This window comes from Haliotis asinina, chromosome 4, assembly GCF_037392515.1.
Source record: "Haliotis asinina isolate JCU_RB_2024 chromosome 4, JCU_Hal_asi_v2, whole genome shotgun sequence".
NCBI lineage: Eukaryota > Metazoa > Mollusca > Gastropoda > Lepetellida > Haliotidae > Haliotis > Haliotis asinina.
Genome location: NC_090283.1, coordinates 77083983 through 77105586, shown reverse-complemented (window position 1 = coordinate 77105586; position 21604 = coordinate 77083983). Strand labels below are relative to the sequence as shown.

At 39.4% G+C, this 21604-nt stretch overlaps 1 protein-coding gene across 1 annotated transcript; it reads left to right on the top strand.

Moving 5' to 3' along the window:
- LOC137281914 (lys-63-specific deubiquitinase BRCC36-like) lies at window positions 1–20400 on the top strand. The gene is made up of 7 exons (XM_067813634.1): window positions 1–273; window positions 3193–3312; window positions 8301–8388; window positions 8901–8989; window positions 11410–11474; window positions 12271–12443; window positions 18280–20400. Exons 1-7 carry the CDS (start codon window positions 169–171, stop codon window positions 18435–18437), a joined length of 798 nt encoding a protein of 265 aa, XP_067669735.1. The 5' UTR covers window positions 1–168; the 3' UTR covers window positions 18438–20400.
- The last annotated feature ends 1204 nt before the right edge of the window (window positions 20401–21604 follow it).

The window sequence follows — 21604 nt, the reverse complement described above, 5'->3', positions numbered from 1 at the left end:
ATACAGCTTTTTGTTCGCACCAACTGCTGTGATTTCCGTATATTTCTATTTCCGGTAGTGGCTGAACAAACCATTATCAATGTTATAAGTGTTGTTAGTGTAATGTTTAGCGTTACATTAGTCCACTTTTGGTGTTGGATCGTTAACATTTGACCAAACAGTACAGCGATGGCGGTGTCGTGTGTACATCTTGAGGCTGACGCGTATCTTGTGTGCCTGACGCATGCCCTGTCAACCGAGAGGGAAGAAGTCATGGGCCTGCTTATTGGAGAGGTGAGTTATGTCACTTGGAAGACATAGTATACATGTTTGAAGGGGTTATAGCTAAAACGGCACCACAGCAGAACGGCACCAAAATCGTTTGGTGAAAACGGCACCAAATTGGCGAAAACGGCTACTGATTAAAGGGCTAAAACGTCACCATATATCATTGTTATATTGACGTTTTTATTATGTTGACTTTATTGTTTAATATAATACTTATATTTAGGTAATATATATGTTTTCACAAAGTCTATTTACGAAACACTAAAGTGATCATATCAATGTTCATCCAAAGTTCACAAACCAATAACGTCTACTTACCTAATATATATGTTTTTATTTCACAAAGTCTAGTTACAAAACACTAAATGTTTATCCAAAGTTCACAATACAATAAAGTCTTCATATCAATGTTCGTCCTTTTTAAAATTGCATATGGTGACGTTTTCGCCATAACACTTGTAGCCGTTTTCGCCAAGGGAAGGCTCTGTTCTGTCCAAACGGTGACGTTTTCGCCAGGTGCCGTTTTGCTGTGGTGACGTTTTAGCCTGCACCCGTTTGAAAGACAACATTGTGTCTGGTGTAAAGTTTCACTTGAAGATGTGTGTTTAATCTGTGTCTGATTTACATGAAACGTCGAAGAAGATACGGGTGATAGAATGCTGTGTACCCGTCACAGTCGTACATCCACCGGGCCCTAGGGGGTAGTCCCCTAAATGCGGTATTATTTGGAAACTTGGATGTAACCATAACCTAGTACTGAGTTTCGTTGACATTTGGAACCATTCACCATAATACGCTGATGTGAACTGACCTTGAATGGTTAAAAAACATTTTCTTATATGCGTTTTGTGGTCGGTTTTCTTTTCCCAATCGTGGTTTTAGTTCCCAAACGGGCTTTAGTATGCCTTCAGGGGATGTACTGAACCAGGTTGCCAGTAGTGCCTGCCTGAATCGGAGAATTATCACATCATAGCACAACCATTCTCTTGCTGTATCACTGACCATGCTGATAGGCCACATACACACACATCCTGACACATCTTGAGATTCAAACAACCCTTTGATCCTTAGAGTTAATAGTTGGACCTGACCTTTGGAAACTGTGTGAAAATGATTGTTAAGGGCATGACATAGTGAGCCACATGCAATGGAAAAGGAAGAAGTGTGCAATGATATGTTGGGGTTTTTTTTATTTCTTGCACTTACACCATACTGCGGTGCTAATTACCCATTAAACAAACATTTATTAACTGTGGTGCTCAATTACCAATTAACTAAGCCAGTGATCCAGTGTAGCTTGTGTTGGTTCATTCCCATTATGACTACTATCTGTTTTACTACCCTTCCAATACAGAACTTGTTCCTGTTAAGTGTTTTTTTATTACTAGGTCTCTTCCCTCAATCAGGTAGACAGTTCCACCAACACTTGTAGCTGTGCCAGGTTCATACAATATTTATTCAGCTAATTACAAAGGTCATTGTTGTGGAAGAGTTCAAGTATGCACATATTCTGAGTTACACAATACATGATATACATGATATATGATGTACACTGAGTGAAGTAAAAGTTATTGTAGTGAATGGTTTTGTTTCTTGGAAGCAGCAAATGCACAGTTTTTCTTAAATTTTGAAAGTTCTTACATGTATATAGGTAGTGAATAACGTGTTTGGTATGATGACCGTATGAACATTTAGATGTTTAACTATAAATGTTGACTCTATTTGTCTGTGTTTAGATTACTACACCTGTGCTTGAAGGGACAATGAATGATTTGAGGAAATCTTGTCCCCAAATTTAAATCAAAGTAACTGAGAGTTTCTGTTGAGTATATCATGGTTTTAAATTGAGCCCCACAGCACCCCCTACTCTTTACTCTCGTAATGGTGATTAGAATTTATATACTGATTTTTGCCTCTGCCAGGGAGACAATGTCACATTCAGGAGTCCCTACAGAAACTATTTGCCTGGTGAATGATCCTACAGATTTTATTGTGGTCAACAATGACAGCCAAAATGGCATTTCAATAACACACATCAGTGCAGTTTAGTCTCTGTAGAGCTGACTGGCGCTATTTACCAGCTCTGGTTCTCACTTAACAGATCTCTCAATTTTATTTTTTTTATCCTTAGGGTTACTTGTTTCAGGGCTAGTGTTTACCACCATCTCTATCATGTCTATCTTATCCCCCAAATGGCAAACAACACTTTCTGTGTTTCACTACTTGCCTGAAAACCCTGGATGTGATTGTAGTGTATCACCTTCTCACATCACCACACAACATCTTCTTGTTTCACACATCCTTTATTACCATAAAAAGAAGTAGAAGAGGTACATCGCTGGTTTGAATATGCGTCACAGTTGCACAAAAGACCATTGAGTGAACCAGTTTTAATCCACATGCAATAATATCCCCGAATGGCTGTTGTAATGAGTTCAGCCAATGAAAGCATGTTTCTGAGAATCTTTCATTTGGTAACTTTTGGTTTTCAACTGATCATGCCTCAGCAAAAACTGCGACATTATTAAAATAGTTTATGAACATACAAATTAAATAAACATATTTAGTTAAAAACTTCAAACACCCAAATGTAAAAGGGGCCCACCTAAAAAAAATTCCTAGTATCCCTTTTGGTCCTTGCAGTAGCCTGGCTTTTTCGTCATTTCAAAAAGGGAATGTCAGACACCCCAAAGAGCAGGCTTCAACCGCACTTTTGTTGTTGAAAGACACCTGTATGTCATGTTTAGTAGTAATGTCACACCACAATTGTGAATAGATTGAGCTTAAACTTTTGAATGTTCAAATACATGTAATTTAACTTCTGCAAGTTGTGTGCTGAAGTAACAGAATGTACAGTTCCTTGATTCAGCTGGTTTGGGAGTGAAGTCAGGGTGAAGATTTGACTAGTCAAAATGTCTGTTCTAGGTCGATGAGAGGAAAGTGTCCCATGTCTCTGCAGTCATCATGTTAAGGAGATCGGACAAGCAGGCTGACAGAGTGGAAATATCGCCAGAACAGCTGTCTGACGCTTCAACCAAAGCAGAGGTACATTGATGTAGTAGGTCTGAGAAATAGCAACAGTCGTGATGTGTCGCCACTTGGTACAAACTCTGCACACGCTGAGAAAGTGCAGCTCAAACATATGGTTGTATTGGTATGCCTGGCTTGAGGAAGTTAGCCTGCAGATGATCTTAAGGAAGATACTGTTGAATGCATATACGTTATCTCCGAAATTGTTTCACAGTACCACAAAAAATTCTCAAATTATATTTGTGTTGAAATAGTCTGTAAATGTTTCCTTTTCCTGACTCATGCTTAATTGCTTATCTCTTCTTCCTGGCGAAGTTAGTGGAAACCCTTAAATCTCTTGAAGTTCCCTTCTAAAAGGAACGGATGTAAAAAATTCACTCACCCACGAGTAGCCTCCCCTCCTGTGCACATGGTCAGCTGATCGGCCATGATAATCACTCTCTCCCTATCGCCTGAAGAGGGCGGCTGGAGGCACCTTGGGTCCTGAATACAGCAATAAGTTTTTCATTCTTTTGGTCCTTTAACTAAATTTGTGTTGTATGCGGTATATGGTTTTTGTATATGCATCATTATTAACAATTTTGTGATTATTGTGTCTTTATTTAACATGTATTTCATCCTCTGAGACTTAATCTCAGTTGATGAAATTGTGTCTACAGTGTAGATTACAGCTGTCGGTTGTAAGCCCCTATGTTCTTCTGATACTCGTAAATTTTGTATAAATTTATCTGAATCAGAATTTACTTTATACATACGGTCTGTTCACAGATGTGCGTGAGACAGGCAACGTTGGCTCACATTAGCCATGTCTAAATCTGGTGAGGTAAATTCGGGTAACTGTTTGTTTATTGCTGCTAGATTCATTCCAGTGATATGTCAGCCGTATCTCTGAGGTTATGTCCAGGGTCGGGCAAGTCGTCTCATAAAACTCAGAAGAGACCATCTACAGAGGCAGGGCCATCACAGTCAAAGAAATCGAAGTCGTCTAAGTGGAAGTCCTTGTCTTCCAGATCATCGCAGAATCAACATTCTTCGATGAAGAAATCGTATGGGGAAGAGATTGTCCCCCTACAAGAATGACACATCTTTGACGACCCTCAGATGTCAGGCCATTCATCTAGGGACAGAGGAGGAAGTAAATGCTGAAGATCAGGTTTGGAACAACTGGAATCTTCAACCCCCAGCCGTTCCCGTGCAACTGTCTCAAGTGGGTGGACTTCTCAAGTGGGAGTCTTCAACTCTGCTAGAAGAATTGGGGAATCCTCAACGACGAATACGTCATGAATTTTCTGCGACACAGCTACAAGATTCCGTTGGAATATACACAGCTCACAAGACTACCAACTCTCATCATCTATGCAGACAATCAGTTAGACAAGTTGACCAATCCTATATCAACACTGTTGCACAAGGGAGCAGTAGAAATAATACAGCCACAGAGTCTGACGCCCAGCTTTTACTCCCCAATCTTCTTAGTATCAAAGAAGAATTCCAGACAGAAATTCCGACTCATTTACCAGATGAAGGAATTCAACAAAAAGTTTCTATTGAAACCAGAACCCTTCAAGACGATACATCTGCCTCAACTAAGATTCCTCTTCCGACTGGCAGACTATCTAGCCAGCATGTGTACCTACATATCCCGATTCATAGAGAATCCAGGAAATATCTGTGCTTCCTTTTCAATGGTCAGCACTATCAGTGGACGGTCCTACTGTTTGGAATATCTTCGGCCCCGTGGCTATTTACTCCGGTAACCAATCCCATCATCAACTATATACACCTCAGGGGGCTGCGCAGTGCTTTTTATCTGGACAACGCCATACAAGCGCATCAAATGAAAAGTCAACTCAGACTACAGTTAGACTTCTCATTCAGGCTACTAACACAACTGGGATGGTTAGTAAGTCACCTAAAGGTGGAATTGGAACCTCAACAAGATCTCAAATTCCTCGGGATTCGTTTCATCCCTACATTGAATCAGATTGTAGTCCCGGGGGAACGGTGGGTCAAGATTCAAGAAATGATAAAGCAAGTTGTGCTCTCTCCGTTAACACTTTGACAGTGGCAGTGTCTACTAGGTCCCCTAACATCAGCGCAAAATATGACCAGAAGAGGAAGACTGCAGCTGTGTCCATTACAACGTTTCTTGAATCTTCACCTCAACAACAGAGATCAGATTCCGCTCCCAGACAGTGTAAAGCCCTTTCTGCTTTGGTGGACTCGCTGATCTAATGTCTACACAGGTACTTATATGTTAGAGCCAGTGTTCAACAACCGTCTCTGTGTAGACGCATCTCTGCAAGGATGGGGAGCTCATGCAGAGAACGAGGTAGCAATCTGTAACAAAGAGGAACAGGCTCTTCACATCAACCAGTTGGAAATAAAAGCGGTCATTCATGCCATCCACCACTGGTCAGTATCACTGAGAGACAAGCTACTGACGATCCACACGGACAACTCAACAGAGGCTTTCTACATAAACAAACAAGGGTCAGCGAGATCACCATCTCTACTACACCTGACGTTTCAACTTTTTGTCTTAGTTGACAGTTTGAACCTCCAAGTAAAAGCATGTCACATACCAGGAGCCTGCAACATCATGGCAGACATGTCCTTTTCCAACAGAATGGATGCTGCATCGGGAAGCGTTTCAACTAATCAGTTGAAACTGATTCTGATCACCACAAATAGATCTATTTGCAACAAGGTTCAACGAACAGACAACAACGTTTGTTTCACCGGTACCAGATCCCTTAGCCTGGGCAGCAGATGCTGTCAGCATCCCATGGGAAGGACTAAATGCGTATGCGTTTCCCCCTCCAGCTACCAAAAGTCATCGAGAAAGTCGGCCAAACGAAGGGCTACAACTGATTTTGGTCGGGCCTTACTGGCCAATGAGAGATTGGCTCCCAACACTTAAAGAAGACTTAGCACAACCAGTACTACAACTACCTAAGTGGAAGAATCTTCTCATCCACCCGCGCCAAAAGCAGGTGCACAGCAAACCATCTGCGTTCCGACTTCATGTATGGGCCGTATTAAGACCTGTTTAAAACACGGAGCATATTCAGCAAGAGCAGTGAAAGCAGTCACCTTAGCCCTGCGGATATCCACTCTCACACTATATGATGACAAGTGGCAATGATTTGAGCCATATGCCAGGAAGAAGGGACTTTCGGCAATTAAGGCAACTCATCCTCAGATAGCAGATTATGTATGCCATCTACATCATTCCAGAGGTCTGAAAGGCTCTACATTATCTACATACTTGGCAGCTCTCAGCTCAGTTGTCACCAAGGGAACGGGGACCAAGCTGACTTGCCTTACTATGCTCCTTCAAGTTGGAAGATCAACAACGCAGATTTAGAGCTCCAGCTTGGGATCTGAATGTCGTACTCCAACATCTCACAAGTGATGCATTGGAGTCGCTCGATCGGACCTCAAATGAACTGCTGACTCAAAAGACACTATTTTTACTTGCCTTGGCTACAGCTGCACGAATGTCAGAAATTCTAGACTTTTATCGAACAAAGTTTAATGCAAGTCACCAAGAAACGGCTCACCTGGGTCTACGATGGGATTTTATTGCAAAGAATCAACTGCCGGGTCAACTGGACAGACAGGTCCGCATACTGGCCTTGTCTTCAATCCTGGGACCTCATGATATGCAAGACTTATCATTGTGTCCAGTCAGAGCATTGAAGATATACATTGGACAGACCAAGTCTAGAAGACAACATTTCAAGTGCCTATTTGTCCCTATATCTATTGAGACACTTATGGAAGTATCCCACAACACTATCTCAGTATGGATCAGAGCTGTTATACTTAGAGCATATAAAGCAGCAGGACTGAAACCTCCGCGACCCTCCAACCCAAATGATGGCAGAGCCATAGCCTCTACTCTAGCGCTACATGGGAATCAACTATAATGGAGGGCTCCTTTTGGAAGTGAAACACGATGTTTGCCAACTATTACCTACGAGACATAGAAATGAAGGAAGTCAGTGGCATTCATCAGTTTGGGCCTCTCGTCATTGCTCAGCAACTAACAGTTCCCTGAAGGCACTGAGTTCAGTCACCCAATTCATCATGTGACTTGTGTAAAGCCAGACGCTCTGCGGAGTATAATGACATTTAGTTGCATCAGAAACTAGCAGGACACTAGTTACTTTTGATGTCATCATGTGCCAGTCAACGAAGCCTTTTACAGAAGACAAGTTCGACTGGATGTGACCCCCCAGTATCTACAATGAATATTAGAAGAACAGGACCGAATTATCACCGTTACAAACTCCCAAAGGGGGGAAAATTTGGATGTAATATTAGCAGACAGCCAACAGAATCCAATGTGGTCTGACCCACCACTGTTTCCGTTGGATTCTGTAAGCAATAAGCATGAGTCAGGATAAGGAAAAATATGAATAAAATTGATATTTTATACTTATCCTGACTCATGACAAAAGTCCTCCCAGCTGCACCTCACAGACATGCTGAATTCCTATATTCCCTTCCCAGGCGATTATTAAGGAGAGAGTGGTTATCATGGCTGATCAGCTGACCATGTGTGCAGGAGGGGTGGCTACTCGTGGGTGAGTGTATTTTTTACGTCCGCTTCTTTTAGAAGGGAACTTCAAGGGATTTCAGGTGTTCCACTACCTTTGCCAGGAAGAGGAGATAAGCAATTAAGCATGAGTCAGGATAAGTATAAAATATCAAATTTATTCAGAGAATTACATTTACCCGAGTTAGCACCAAACACAGTAATGGTAACCATAGTGACTTAATAACTTCCTTTAACATGTTTAGGTTAATTGGTGACATGTGAAAGGATGATCAGGTTGTGTCAGTAGTGTAAGAAGTATTCTGATTCAGATTTGGTAGCACCTGTTGCCATGGTGTCAATCACTGGATTGGCAGATGAAGACGTTAAGTACAGACTGCTGTCATATACATTGATCTTCAAACAAGCATACAACAAATAATTCTTTTATACACAGGACTTGGCCAAAGAGCTGCAGCGGCCGATGCGAGTGTTGGGGTGGTATCACTCTCACCCACACATTACAGTGTGGCCTTCTCATGTTGGTAAGAAACAACCTGTTACCATGGTTACAGAGCCAGAGCTTTTGTTCAAACAAAATGTTTCACATTACATGTTAGATGAATATCATGACTATTGGTTGAATAAAATAGCAGCTTCTGATTGGATGGTCATGTGACCAGTTGCCATGGACACCTGAGAAAATGATGGTTAACAGAAACATTTCTGTGAAGTATCTTAACTGAGAGGGGCTATTACTTGAGTGTAAAAGATTCCAATTTTTCAGAATTGACAGAAATAACAGCAACAGTATCACAGAAATTTTCAACGATTATACTTTTTTCCATATTTCCTACCAAGGGCATTTCATTTGGAATTCTTCTCCTCAAGAATAAATGTCATTTCTGTATTTTATTGCCACATTTCTTAAAATAATTTTTTTTTTTTGATATTTTTACTAAGATGGCCCAAGTCACACTATCCTGGAACATTTACGTTTCTGGCTCATTGTGGGCATACTTCTTCAGCTAACTCTGTTCCATTGTGTCACAATCAGATGTGAGGACACAAGCATCATACCAGCTGATGGACCCAGCATTCATCGGCCTCATCTTCTCTGTGTTTAATGAAGACAAAAATACCAAGGTAAACAACCTCACGTCTCATAGTGCCAGTTCATACATTATGTGACTGGGTTGTGTCCAGTAAGCGGCAATTTCCTGATAAGTATTGCTGCCCTTGTATTGGCAGGATCTGCTGCTAATGGGTCCAGATACATTTTTCACGATCAGTGTGATTTTCATGGAACTGAAATCATCACGAGTGTTTCAAAGGCCTGAAGTTGATGGCTGTGATTAAAATAATTAAACAACCAAAATTAGGAACAAACACATACATATTTTCTTGCATTTTCTTGGATAAGCAGATGGGGAGTTGACCAGAACGGAAGGTTACTGGGTAGATCAACCCAATCTCCATCATCCCCCAAAATGTTACACGATGATGCTGTGTCACTTGCAGGGTTTTACCCAGACTTACAAAAGTTGGGGTCCATTGATAAGTTTCATGTGCCCCTTGCCGTTAATATGAGGGCATTGTTGTAAGGGTAACGCTATTTTTCAGGGCATTATCATTTGCAGAAGACTGAGGTCTTTCATTAACTGCCCAACGAAGGAGGGCAGTTGAAAAGACCGAGGGCTTCTGCAAATGATAATGCCCTGAAAAATAGCGTTACCGTTATTATAGCTAAAATGAATAGAATTTTTTTTAAAAACATAAGAATGAAAACAGCGGCATCGGTTTAGAAGCATTTACTGCCAACAGCAAAACAACGGAGGACGCAGGAAAATGCATAATGGCACAGGCACGTGAAGAATGTGAGCCAGATATATGGTCAATAATGAACCCAAGTTCGAACGAGCCGTAGGTGATTTAACTTCAACAGCTGAGCTACTTATGACGTCACCTAACAACGGGCTTGATAATGGCCAATCGTCAAGCATTTTGCGGACATTAGTAAGTTACAGTGGCCCGTTCATTTCTGATAACGTTCGGCCGTTTTAATGATAATTCTATCCATTTTAGCTATAAAAAGTATTGATATTGTGTAGTGTGTGTTCAGATAATTACTTCAGAGCCTTGAATGAATCAGTGATCATGTTTACAGTGGTCATGACTGATTGATGAAATAACAAGCACAGCTACTACTCTGTACTAATCATGTAGGTCTTTTTTATGTACCTCCTGTTGTGTAATTTTGTTTTTTTGCATCCATTCTCTATATTTGTGTGTGCTTAACAGTTTTTGCCCGAGACATGAAAATTTAGGAGTCATGAGACTATTGAGAGGGAGTCATAGACGTGCTTTTGGGGAGTCAACTTCAGTATGAAACTGTCATCAAGAGATCAGCTGTGATTGTTTAATAATGATAAAAAAACAATGTAAAGCATGTCAGGAATTTAATCAGCACTGAGCAGTTAACTGGCAAACAATAAGCAGTTTTAATCAACAGCAAATTTCAAGGTTAGATTATTAGAACTTAAAGCCCTGTAGCATTGTGTCAACAATGATGCAAGGTTTTAATTCAATGCGTATTTGAGATAATTTGGGCATCAAATATGTAGGTTTTCTGCATCAGGGCAAACACTGGCTTAACACAATTTGGTACGTCACGTTAAAACCTGGCATGTTAAAACTTGACGTGAGATTAAACGAGACCTGACTGACTCAAGGTATGTGTTAGGTCGAGAATGGAGTCTCTACGGGAAACTGGGACATGGTATCTGAATGGGTTAGCACAATTACACTTCCTTTAGTCCAGTCTAAGTAAGTTTAGTCTCAGTATTATTCGTTAAACCCCCCTCACAACAAACCCCAGTAGGAGTTCGTGTCAGGTTACATTTGAGACTGACCAATCACAACACAGCTTACCAAAGTGGACATTTGCACATGCATTTTGAATATTTGCCTTGAACAGGTTTGTACCTGAATGAATCCAGATGATCGCTTCCTGTGCTGCAGGTCAAATATCAGTGTTTTATGCAGATTTTTGTTTGTTGAGGGGTCAATGTCAGTGATTGAAGAAACTTTGTAAGTGCTGCCAAACCCGAAACAGTAACCATTGTCTGGCTGGTGAAAGCTGTTCGGAAGTCTCAAAGGCTCCTCAAAGGTTACCTAATGCGACCTCCTACTAACATTTGTTAGACTCAGTAGAGGAGTTTAACGAGTAATAGTGAGACTAAGTTTTCTTAGACTGGCTTTAGTCCAGACTAGTATTGTCAGCCAATCATAAACACTTATTTTTCTGTAAAATTGGAATAATACTGATTGCAGTGGTCACAGCCATTTTACTGATGTGGAATATCTGCAGTTAATTGATGAATGATGATTGATGTCACTTTGTGTTGGTAAAGTCATCCCCAAGCTCATTGAATGAGAACACACCAATGTGAACACACAAACTACCTGCAGTAGCTATTCGAAGAAAAGTATTATAATTTCTTCAAGCTTGATCTCCCTTCTGGTGTTACGTCTGAACAGGGTATCATACCTAAATTGTTTTCCAGCAAAACCGAGTTCAGGTGACCAGCTTCCAGAGTGTGAGTCGAGGTGGAGACTATGGTCCCCTTGAGTAAGTATCCATGGCAACAGTTGTAGTTCTCAAGAAAGTAACCATTTGTAACTATAGATAGTGGAGTAACAGTGTTTGCTGCAATATACAGTATCAAGGCTGACTGTTCAATATATGGAATCACTTTGTTGATGTCACAGTACATGTGATACCATTCCATTATGTAATAATACTTTTGAGTGACAACAGAAACTGTTTAACAGCAATCTTAGATTTTCAAGTATTTTCGAAATGTTTTCCACCTGTGAAGATATGGGCCAGAACTGATCTTCATTAACCGATACTTGTCGTGAGAGGCGACTTACGGGATCAGGTGGTCAGTCTTGATGGCATAGTTAACACTCATCATCGATTCCCAGTTGCATCGATGCTCATGCTGTTGATCACTGGATCGTCAGGTTCAGGCTCAATTATTTACAAACCGCAGTCATAACTCAGGAATATTGCTCAGTGCTGTGGAAGACTAAACTCAGTCACTAAATGTCTTTCAGTACTTTGTAGGTGTCGGTGTATAGCATTATGTACATGGTGCCTTCTAGCAATATGTTTCTGTCCTCAAATATCTCATCGTCATGAAATAATTATGCTGTATCAGTTTTTTTTCGATCATACTCAACCATAAAATTGCAACATGTTTCATTTTGTGACATTGTTTAATCACATGACAGCTACCTTTCATTATTTATGAATTAACATTGTAACTAATAGCTCCTCTGAATATTTGTAATATGATCTCAATGGCAGTACAGTTTCCATGTTAGTCATACTATTGTGTTGTTTTTTGTTGTTGTTGCAGCTATGACAGGATTGAGATCCCACTTCACGTCGTGCCAAGTACTGGCATTGGTCGAGCTTGTCTGGAATCCCTGGTCAATTTGCCCAAGATCCTCAGTCTTGAAGAACAGGAAGCCTACCAGAACACAGAAGAACATGACCTTGACCTTCTCACCAAAATACACAATGCAGCTGGTAATTAGAATTCTTGTTGATAAGTGCATGTTATCACAGTCATATGTCTTACACAATTCAAACTAGAGTCAACCCAGAGCACTGATGTCTTACCCTATTTACAGATTTACAGTCAAGCCAATGGACTGATATCTTATCGTATTTACAGTCAACCTGATGTGCTGATATCTTACCCTATTTACAGTCAACACTGTGCACTGATATCATACCCTATTTACAGTCAACCCGATGTGCTGATATCATACCCTATTTACAGTCAACACTGTGCACTGATATCATACCCTATTTACAGTCAACCCGATGTGCTGATATCATACCCTATTTACAGTCAACCCGATGTGCTGATATCTTACCCCATTTACAGTCAACCCGATGTGCTGATATCTTACCCCATTTACAGTCAACCCAATACACTGATATCTTACCTTATTAACAGTCGATATGATGCACTTATATCTCAGCCAAGTTACTGTCTGTGATGTGCTGATAGCTATTCCAAGTTACTGTCTGTGATGTGCTGATAGCTATTCCAAGTTACTGTCTGTGATGTGCTGATAGCTATTCCAAGTTACTGTCTGTGATGTGCTGATAGCTATTCCAAGTTACTGTCTGTGATGTGCTGGTAGCTTTTCCAAGTTACTGTCTGTGATGTGCTGGTAGCTATTCCAAGTTACTGTCTGTGATGTGCTGATAGCTATTCCAAGTTATTGTCTGTGATGTGCTGGTAGCTTTTCCAAGTTACTGTCTGTGATGTGCTGGTAGCTATTCCAAGTTACTGTCTGTGATGTGCTGGTAGCTATTCCAAGTTACTGTCTGTGATGTGCTGGTAGCTTTTCCAAGTTACTGTCTGTGATGTGCTGGTAGCTATTCCAAGTTACTGTCTGTGATGTGCTGGTAGCTTTTCCAAGTTACAGTCTACACAATGCATTGATATCTTACCCTGGTTAGTCTACGTGAATTGCTGTTATCTGGTCCAAGTTACAGACATGCACTGATACCTTATCCTAGTTACAGTCTACGTGATGCACTGATTTCTTACCCTAAGTAGACTACACGAATGTGCTGATATCTTACCCTAGTTAGTCTACACAATTCACTGATATGCTACCCTAGGTACAGTCTACACAATTCACTGATATGCTACCCTAGGTACAGTCTACACAATTCACTGATATGCTACCCTAGGTACAGTCTACACAATGCGCAGATATCTTCCCCTGATGACTCAACTGTGGTTATGGATGTGTAACAATACCCCAGTTATCATGGCATCATAGGGTGGTAGTATTTGTTTCATATTGATCCTGCTTCATGGTGCCTGGCTCTTGATATACTCACAGACAATGATAAGCTGTTCAGCACAGAGAATGTGTTTGTAAGAAGTAGGTGGTCCACAGCAATGAGCAATCTCTTTGGTTTGTGAAAGATAGAGCTGATGTAGACTAGTGCACATGCAGTGCATGATGATGAAATTGGTTCCACACATAGCTGCACACACCTTGCTCATAACACACTCATGTGGTCAGTGTAGCCAGTCGGTAATATTCGGACAACCTGGGGCCCGTTCGTTTACAGTGGCATGCATCTGCAGCCAGCACTGATACATATGAATACGGGGCAATTGTTAGGTCTTGTCCTTGTTTGCCAGAAGTGAACTCCAAGACTACTTCCATTGATTTAATTATAGTAATACATTATCATGAGTATGCTGCATAATGAAAGAACATGTTTGTTGACGTGTCATTGGATTGTCTGGGCCAGATTACATTATTTACAGACCACCGCCATAAGACTGGAATCGGAACGCATTCTTGATAACAAATACAAATGAAAACACATCCCAATCTACTATATTTTCTGTTTTTCAAGATCATGACTGTTAGCAAAATAAAGTTAAATTAAACGTTGTGAAATTATTATTAACAAGTGTCAGGCAGTTACAATCGTGTGACCAACCGTAGTGAAAAATGAAATAAATATATGCATAGTTTTATGTATTTTTCAAGACCAATCTTTTTGGGTTGGAAAAGGAAAATGATATTCCTGTATTCTCGTTAAATCTACATTTCACGCACAATATTTTCTAACTGTGTGTTCTGCACGCAAATCATGTTATGTCAGTGGTAGTTACAATTGTAAATTCATTCCTTAATTCTTGTGATACCGAAATGAAATCGTCGTCCATTTTGACATGGTTTCACTGATACCATAGATTCCCAAGGTTTATAAATAGTGTCTGCACCAGAAGTGTGCAAAACTACGACACATATACAACCAAGTTTGTCATAAATTCATACCTTATACAGTTATTCACGGTTCGGAGGCCTTCTTTATGAAACTGTAAAATTGAATGAGGGAAAGTTAAGTTGATCTTTCGAAAATTATCCTGTCAAATTAATGACAATGACTTGTGGACATGTGAACCGATGGTTCGAGATCACAACACACAACTGAAAAACATATTTTACCCTTTTTTGTATTTATGGTTCCTGAGAAAGCTTTTGTTCAGTGTTCATATGATCAGATCAATTTAATTACAATGTGTGTATCAACATAGTTTTTGCCAACTCACTGTTAAAGATTACAGTGTTGTTCGCGCACTGTGCTCATGTTAGAAAGTGAACCCATGCCTTCAGCGTGACAAATAAATGCTTTAACTACTCAGCTACCCCTCCGCCTGAGCCCCAGTGAGATTCACAACTCGAGAAAATCTAGACTTTATTCTTTGAGGACTGCATTGCCGAATATCCTGAGACTAGAGGTAAATGTGTGTTAGGAACTGTGAGACAGACTAGTCCTCTGGGTACACAAGTCCAACCCTGAACGATTCATCCAGCCTTTGATTTGAATTTTGAAATTGGACATGCGATTCGATCATTTTTATTTAGATTCTTCACACAAGTAAAAACATCAGCTTTCATTTAATTCTCCGAGTCGGCATATTTAGCATGAAGTGAATTGAACCAAATCAATGCAGTTCACCCTGACATAAGAATTTCATCTACCTGTGTCAGAGGTACTGAAATCCCTAATACGAAAAACATAGGTTTCTCCAATGTTCATCCACATCCACTACAAAGATTAAACGTCTTTCCTCAAACTTAGCATTTGCTCTAGTACCTCTCCAAAAGATCAAAGAGTTTCATGTCAAGTATAACTGAAAGAAATATTAAGCTGTTCAAATGTGCAAAAGTAGAGGCCGGTGGACAGGAATATAGGACAGTAAGGTGTAGGAGAGCACTCACCGTGATGCTCACAGTCTGAAGGCAGCTGGCAGTACAGAGCTGAATCAGTTGCTGGTGGGATATATTGATTTACTCCCCAGATGGCTAAGTAATACTAGCAAACTTTGTATGTAACATATGTTTGTTGTAAATTGGAAAAGATGAAAAGGTTGACTTTCAATTCTGATTGCATTTGGCTTCAGTGTAAAATCTTGTTGCTTTTTGTTTTGATTTTTCAATCAAATATTTGTATTCAGTTCAGGAGTATACATACATTAATAAAGTCTTTATGTACACCACATTGATTCAATCTTGATACTTGTAGTTATTAAATATCTAAATATCAAATACATTTTCACATGGTACATCAGAAGATATGCAGAGACTGGAGCTATTAAATCATATTCGGTTCAAAACTATACATATACAAATATAATCTTTATATACACCACATTGCATTTATGCAGAAAATCCACTGAGACTGGAGCTATTGGTTTCGCATTGGCTCAATCTACATACCTTTAGTGTCAAGTATCTAAATGTCAAATACATTTTTGCATTTGAGACTGGAACCATTGAAGCAATGCAGATACATTATAATGTCACATATCAAAATGGCAGATGTATTTTCGCATGTATTTATGCAGAAAATCCACTGAGACTGGAGCTATTGGTTTCGCATTGGCTCAATCTACATATCTTTAATGTCAAGTATCTAAATGTCAAATACATTTTTGCATTTGAGACTGGAACCATTGAAGCATGTTTAGTTCAGGTTTTGATTCAATGCAGATACATTATAATGTCACATATCAAAATGGCAGATGTATTTTCGCATGTATTTATGCAGAAAATCCACTGAGACTGGAGCTATTCAAGCATACCCAGCAGTGGTCTCCATTTTTGCTCAAATATATCTTTATATTGTTCTCTGTTGCAGTATATCTTTCTATTTTCATTGTCTCTTTGAGAGATTTCTTGAATTTCCAAAATATATAAGAATAATTATTTTATGTTGATATTATTTGTGTATTTCTTGGCTTGAAGAATGATATGATTTATTTGATAATCTGTGTAATCTCAGTCAAAAATAATTGTGTGGCCTTAGTTAAAACAAAGTTTGGTATCTTGATTTATTAGATAATCTGTGTAATCTCAGTCAAAAATAATTGTGTGGCCTTAGTTAGGACAAAGTTTTGTATCTTGTCTTTCAAAAAAACTTCGAAGTGAAACCAGAAGTTTTTGGTATGTTAGCCGTAATAATGCACATGTTCTTTGGTTTCTCTTTCTTGCATACTGAACGTATCTTTATCATCATCAACAATTTTCATATATAATAATTCATGTTTAGTGTAAATTTTCTTGTGAATGAATTTGTATTGAAAATCGATCAATTCAACATTATTAGAACATTGTCTAAATTTAGGGAATATATATCCAGTTCATTTCTTCTGGGAATTGGGTTTCCCATTTTGCACAGACCTGTGGTAGACTGTCTTCCTTTATCAAAGTATCACAAAAGTACCAGCAAGCTTTAGAATATTATAACATTTTACTTATGAGTTGTGAAATATTGATATTTTCTGCAATGAAATCTCCATTAGAAATAATTTTTTTCCTTTGGAGTGGAATATTTTATAGCATGTTATATTAGTGTAGTAATGTGTCATTCAAGCCATATTTGTTTTTTAATTGTGTGAAAAACATTGTATCTTTGGAATCACATATATATCTATTTGTTCCGAGTCCTTTTGAATACGATGACTTAAACATGAAATTTGAATGAGTAAATTGGTGGTAAAATACCATCTACTTTGTTTCCCTCACATTTATCCAATCTGTAGTAAACGTTCCAAGATTCTAGTATCTTTAGCCCAAAAGGGTTTACCAATGAAACAAATGTATTGATATTAGTGCCAAGTTTAAATATATTATCTACAGCAAAGTTTTCTATATGTTTATTATTTTAATATATGTTTGGAGATACGACAATTTTAAGGATGTGACAGGATGTGACAGGATGTGACAGGATGTGACAAGTGGGTTGATATCTATCATTCCGAGCATTCCTTCATCATAATCATCATTACAGTTTCTTGTTTAGTTTATCTCTTTGGCCATTCCATAAACAGTAAAGTATGTTTCTGTATAAAGCTCCTTGTTTCCATATAAATCCTCTTCTTTCTGTTTAAATCCCCTTGCTTCTGTGTAAAAGCACTTCTTTTTCCGTGAACCCCCTTGTTGCAGTATAAGTCCTTTTTTTCAGTATAAATCACCTTCTTTCTGTGTAAATCTCCTTGTTTCAGTGTAAATACATTGTTTCAGTGCATATCTTAATGTTTCCATATAAAACCCCTTGATTCAGTGCCAACTCCTTGTTTCCATGTAAATCCCATTGTTTCTGAGCAAATCCCCTTGTTTCAGTGCAAAACCCCTTGTTTCCATGTAAATCCCCTAGTTTCTGTGTCAGTCCCTTTGTTTCTGTGTGAATCTGTATAAGTGCTTCACTGTACAGCTTCAGTATTTTAGTGTTAAGTTCAGTGTTTCAGTGTACATGCTCAGTGTTGTACTGTTTGTAGTCTGTTTTTCAGTGTACAACTTCAATGTTTTAGTGTACACCAAGTCTGAGTGCCATATCATGGACGTGATGGGAGGGCCGCTGTTGCAGAGCCTGGAGAACAGGCTGGAAATGAACAAGATCAGGATGGAGCAACTGAAGCATCGGAAAGAAGAGATCAAGAAGCGAATGAAAGCCCTCTCTGCAACATGATGACCTTGTCCCTCAATGTAGGCCATGTCAGGAAAACAGTCAACCAGAACAATATGTCCTTGGGTAGTCCATACTCCAACTGTCTTTGCCAGTACTTTGTTGGTCTGGGTACACGGTGGTACCCGTCCTTTATGAAGATATACAATCATATACAATGAAATCTTATTTTGTCAAGTTTCTTTGTTGTTTGATGGGGGTGTCGGTGGTAGCCCAGTGGTTAAAACGTTGTCTCGCCATGGCAAAGACCCAGATTTGAATCCCCACATGGGTACAATGTCTGAAGCCCATTTCTGGTGTCCCTCGTCATGATGTCGCTGGATTTTTTTGAAAAGCAGCTTAAAACCAGACTCAGTCAGTCAGTCAGTGTTGTTTGATGCTGAATTATGTGATATTCTGACCTTGGGACACAATCTTTAAACTTTCGTTTGGTACAAGCAATTCAGTGATATCACCATGAATTCAATCTGCAAAATGTGGATCAGATGACATGTGTCCACTAAGTAAGCAAACTAGACTCTCTGATCTCTTCATTCATCTCTTTCAACGTGCATGGGCTGTATCCTCACATTTTGTGTCACAGAACATAACAAGACTGAACTCTGTACATTAAGTAGAGGTAATGTCCAAGTAATTCTCAGTTCCGGAGGCTGGGGCAAATTATATTTAAGGAATGGAAAGTTACAAGCATATTGCCTGACTTAAATTATATTCACAGTTTTGGATTATTTCTTTTATCAAAATTGAACGTCAAAATGACAAAACAAAGTCTTAAATTTGAAACTGGTACACACCTCTCCATTCCTGAAAAGAAATGGCGAGAGCAGACAAGGGAATGACATCACAATGTCATTTAACAATGGTAAGTTGCAAACAGACTTCCCATATCTCTGGCTGGGATATATGAAATTCATTGTGGAAATTGTTGTCGTTTGTCAGTGGCTACCCCAGAGACAAAGCCAATAACCTTACAAGTACTGTCCACTGAAATGCAATGCAAATTACACTTCAGTCCCTACAAGAGACATTCCAATTACAGTGTTGCCAGAACTTGTATAGATAAAATCCTGAAATTATCTGAAGTCCCTGGAACATTGTGTTGAGACTCCTGAGTATGTTGTAAGTTTATAACATCACCGTATAAAACATTTACACTGTTAAGAACAATAGTTAAAAAACCTGATTTCACTGCACTGAGGTCGGACATATTCAACCCTATTGAAGTGTAGAAGGTACATTGTGTATGGAAACCAGCATATACAACATAATGTGTAGAAACCACTGAATATGTGAAACAAACTTTGCTCCATGTGATGTCTTTGGAGGGCTTGTGTGATGAACTAAGTCAGAAGCAAGAATATTTCACATTTGTATTGTTGAACAAGTTATTGTAGATACCATATTGGTGACGTTTTCAGTGTCTTGGTGTGATCTCAGTCAGTGTATGAAGATCACACACTGTCATAACATGGACCAGTGTTAATGGTATTTCATTTGCTTCACAATGTAGTACAGTGTGTGTCCAAGTTTGGGGAAATGTGCAATTTGAATCCTCTTGATGACAATAATCAGGATACATCGTCACAAGGTCATGTTGTGTACTTATTTACAAATACAGATTCTGAGATAATCAAATAAAGTCATTGTGACTTCAGTCATGTCATTTTACATGGTTGTGTATGTTTACTTCACCTTAATTTTCAGATCCAGTGACCCTCTGGGTATGGTTTTCATGATCATATACACATCTGCCTATTTTAGACATTCTACGTGTACACATCTACACAGCGGGTAGTGTTTCCCCAGGATACCCCTTATTTTGCACCTTGACCTTTTTCTAAGGCTTCTTGCCCTTCTGACAAAGTTGTAACAAACTTCCGGTCCAGGAAGAACAGGAGTATTTGGGACTGAGTTCTTTCAAGGTGTTCTCTTATGTATTTTGTAGAAAGAATACACTAACTGATATCAACGCTTGGTTGTTTTTTTTATGTTGAAGCTTGTTTATGTTGAAAATAACAATGCTATAGAGCCTTTAAGAATCATATATGTGGATTACTTGATACCTGGAAATCTGTCATTGTATGCCCCTTTTGGAATAGGGCTGCCACTTTTTTGAAATTTTATCTCCCTGCCCTTTATGTATCCTCGGGAAAACACTAGCAGCCACACATGACATTTCATTTCAAGGACACTTAGTCATCTCAGGCTCCATAATTCATTGCCTTGAGCTGTGTTCCAAGGGCATGTCAGGATTCTTTGATGATGAGTTCAGTTCCTGGTTTAAATGGGTTAGATCACTGACTTTTTGTGCTGGTGGTGGGTGCCTTATTCTGAATGTGGATTCAAATCCCGGATGGGACACAAACCGAAAAAGTACTAGAATCTGTATTAGAGACTTACAGAACTTATGCTCCCAACTGCCCTGGCAGGATATAAACCATTACCCTAGTCACCCATTACAAGGGAGAGGAGTTATTGAGCATCCTGTGGATGGTCAGGCGTACACATATCTTGGAATGCAAGTTCGAGGGAAGCTCCAGAGTGTCCAGATTCAAAACAGACATTGGACCTACTGCAGATCTGGCTTAGAGAAAGTCTTGAGGTCAGAGCTAGGTGCTCAAAACAAGGTCAAAGCCATAAATACTTTTCCTGTGCCAGTCCTTTCCTATGCCTTTAGAGTAGTTGAATGGACAAAACAAGGTATCCAGAGTCTTGGCCGCCTGACCAGAGGGATCTTGTCGTATAATAGCCTACCGCCTTCGTTCATCTCGTAAATGTTTAAATATGCCAGTCAGTTGTAGGGGTCAGAGTTTAATTAGTCAATCGTTCGAGCTGTCAGAGAAGCCATTGCATCGTGGGTACGTGCAGTATGTGGAACAGAATAGAAATCCAATTAACTCCTTCGCCTGAACGAAGTTGGCAGGTTTTCAATGTGAAACTGAGGGTTTACTTTTTGCTGCCCAACACCAATCAGTTCCCACTCGCAGTGCCCAAAATGGGTTTCATAAACAAAATACCAGAGGGACACCGTTCATATGAGGTACAAATATACAGTTCTTGATATTTGAGATGGCGGGATAGTTTACAAGGAAGATTGTACAGTTTACATCATATTACTACAAAAATATACACAGTTTGCCCAAAACAAGATAAAACCCTACTAATTCGTA

Coding starts and splice junctions, on each gene's coding strand:
- LOC137281914 (XM_067813634.1), top strand. CDS start 169: ATGGCGGTGTCGTGTGTACATCTTGAGGCTGACGCGTATCTTGTGTGC. Junction 274..3,192: donor TGGGCCTGCTTATTGGAGAG/GTGAGTTATGTC, acceptor TGTCTGTTCTAG/GTCGATGAGAGGAAAGTGTC. Junction 8,990..11,409: donor ATGAAGACAAAAATACCAAG/GTAAACAACCTC, acceptor ATTGTTTTCCAG/CAAAACCGAGTTCAGGTGAC.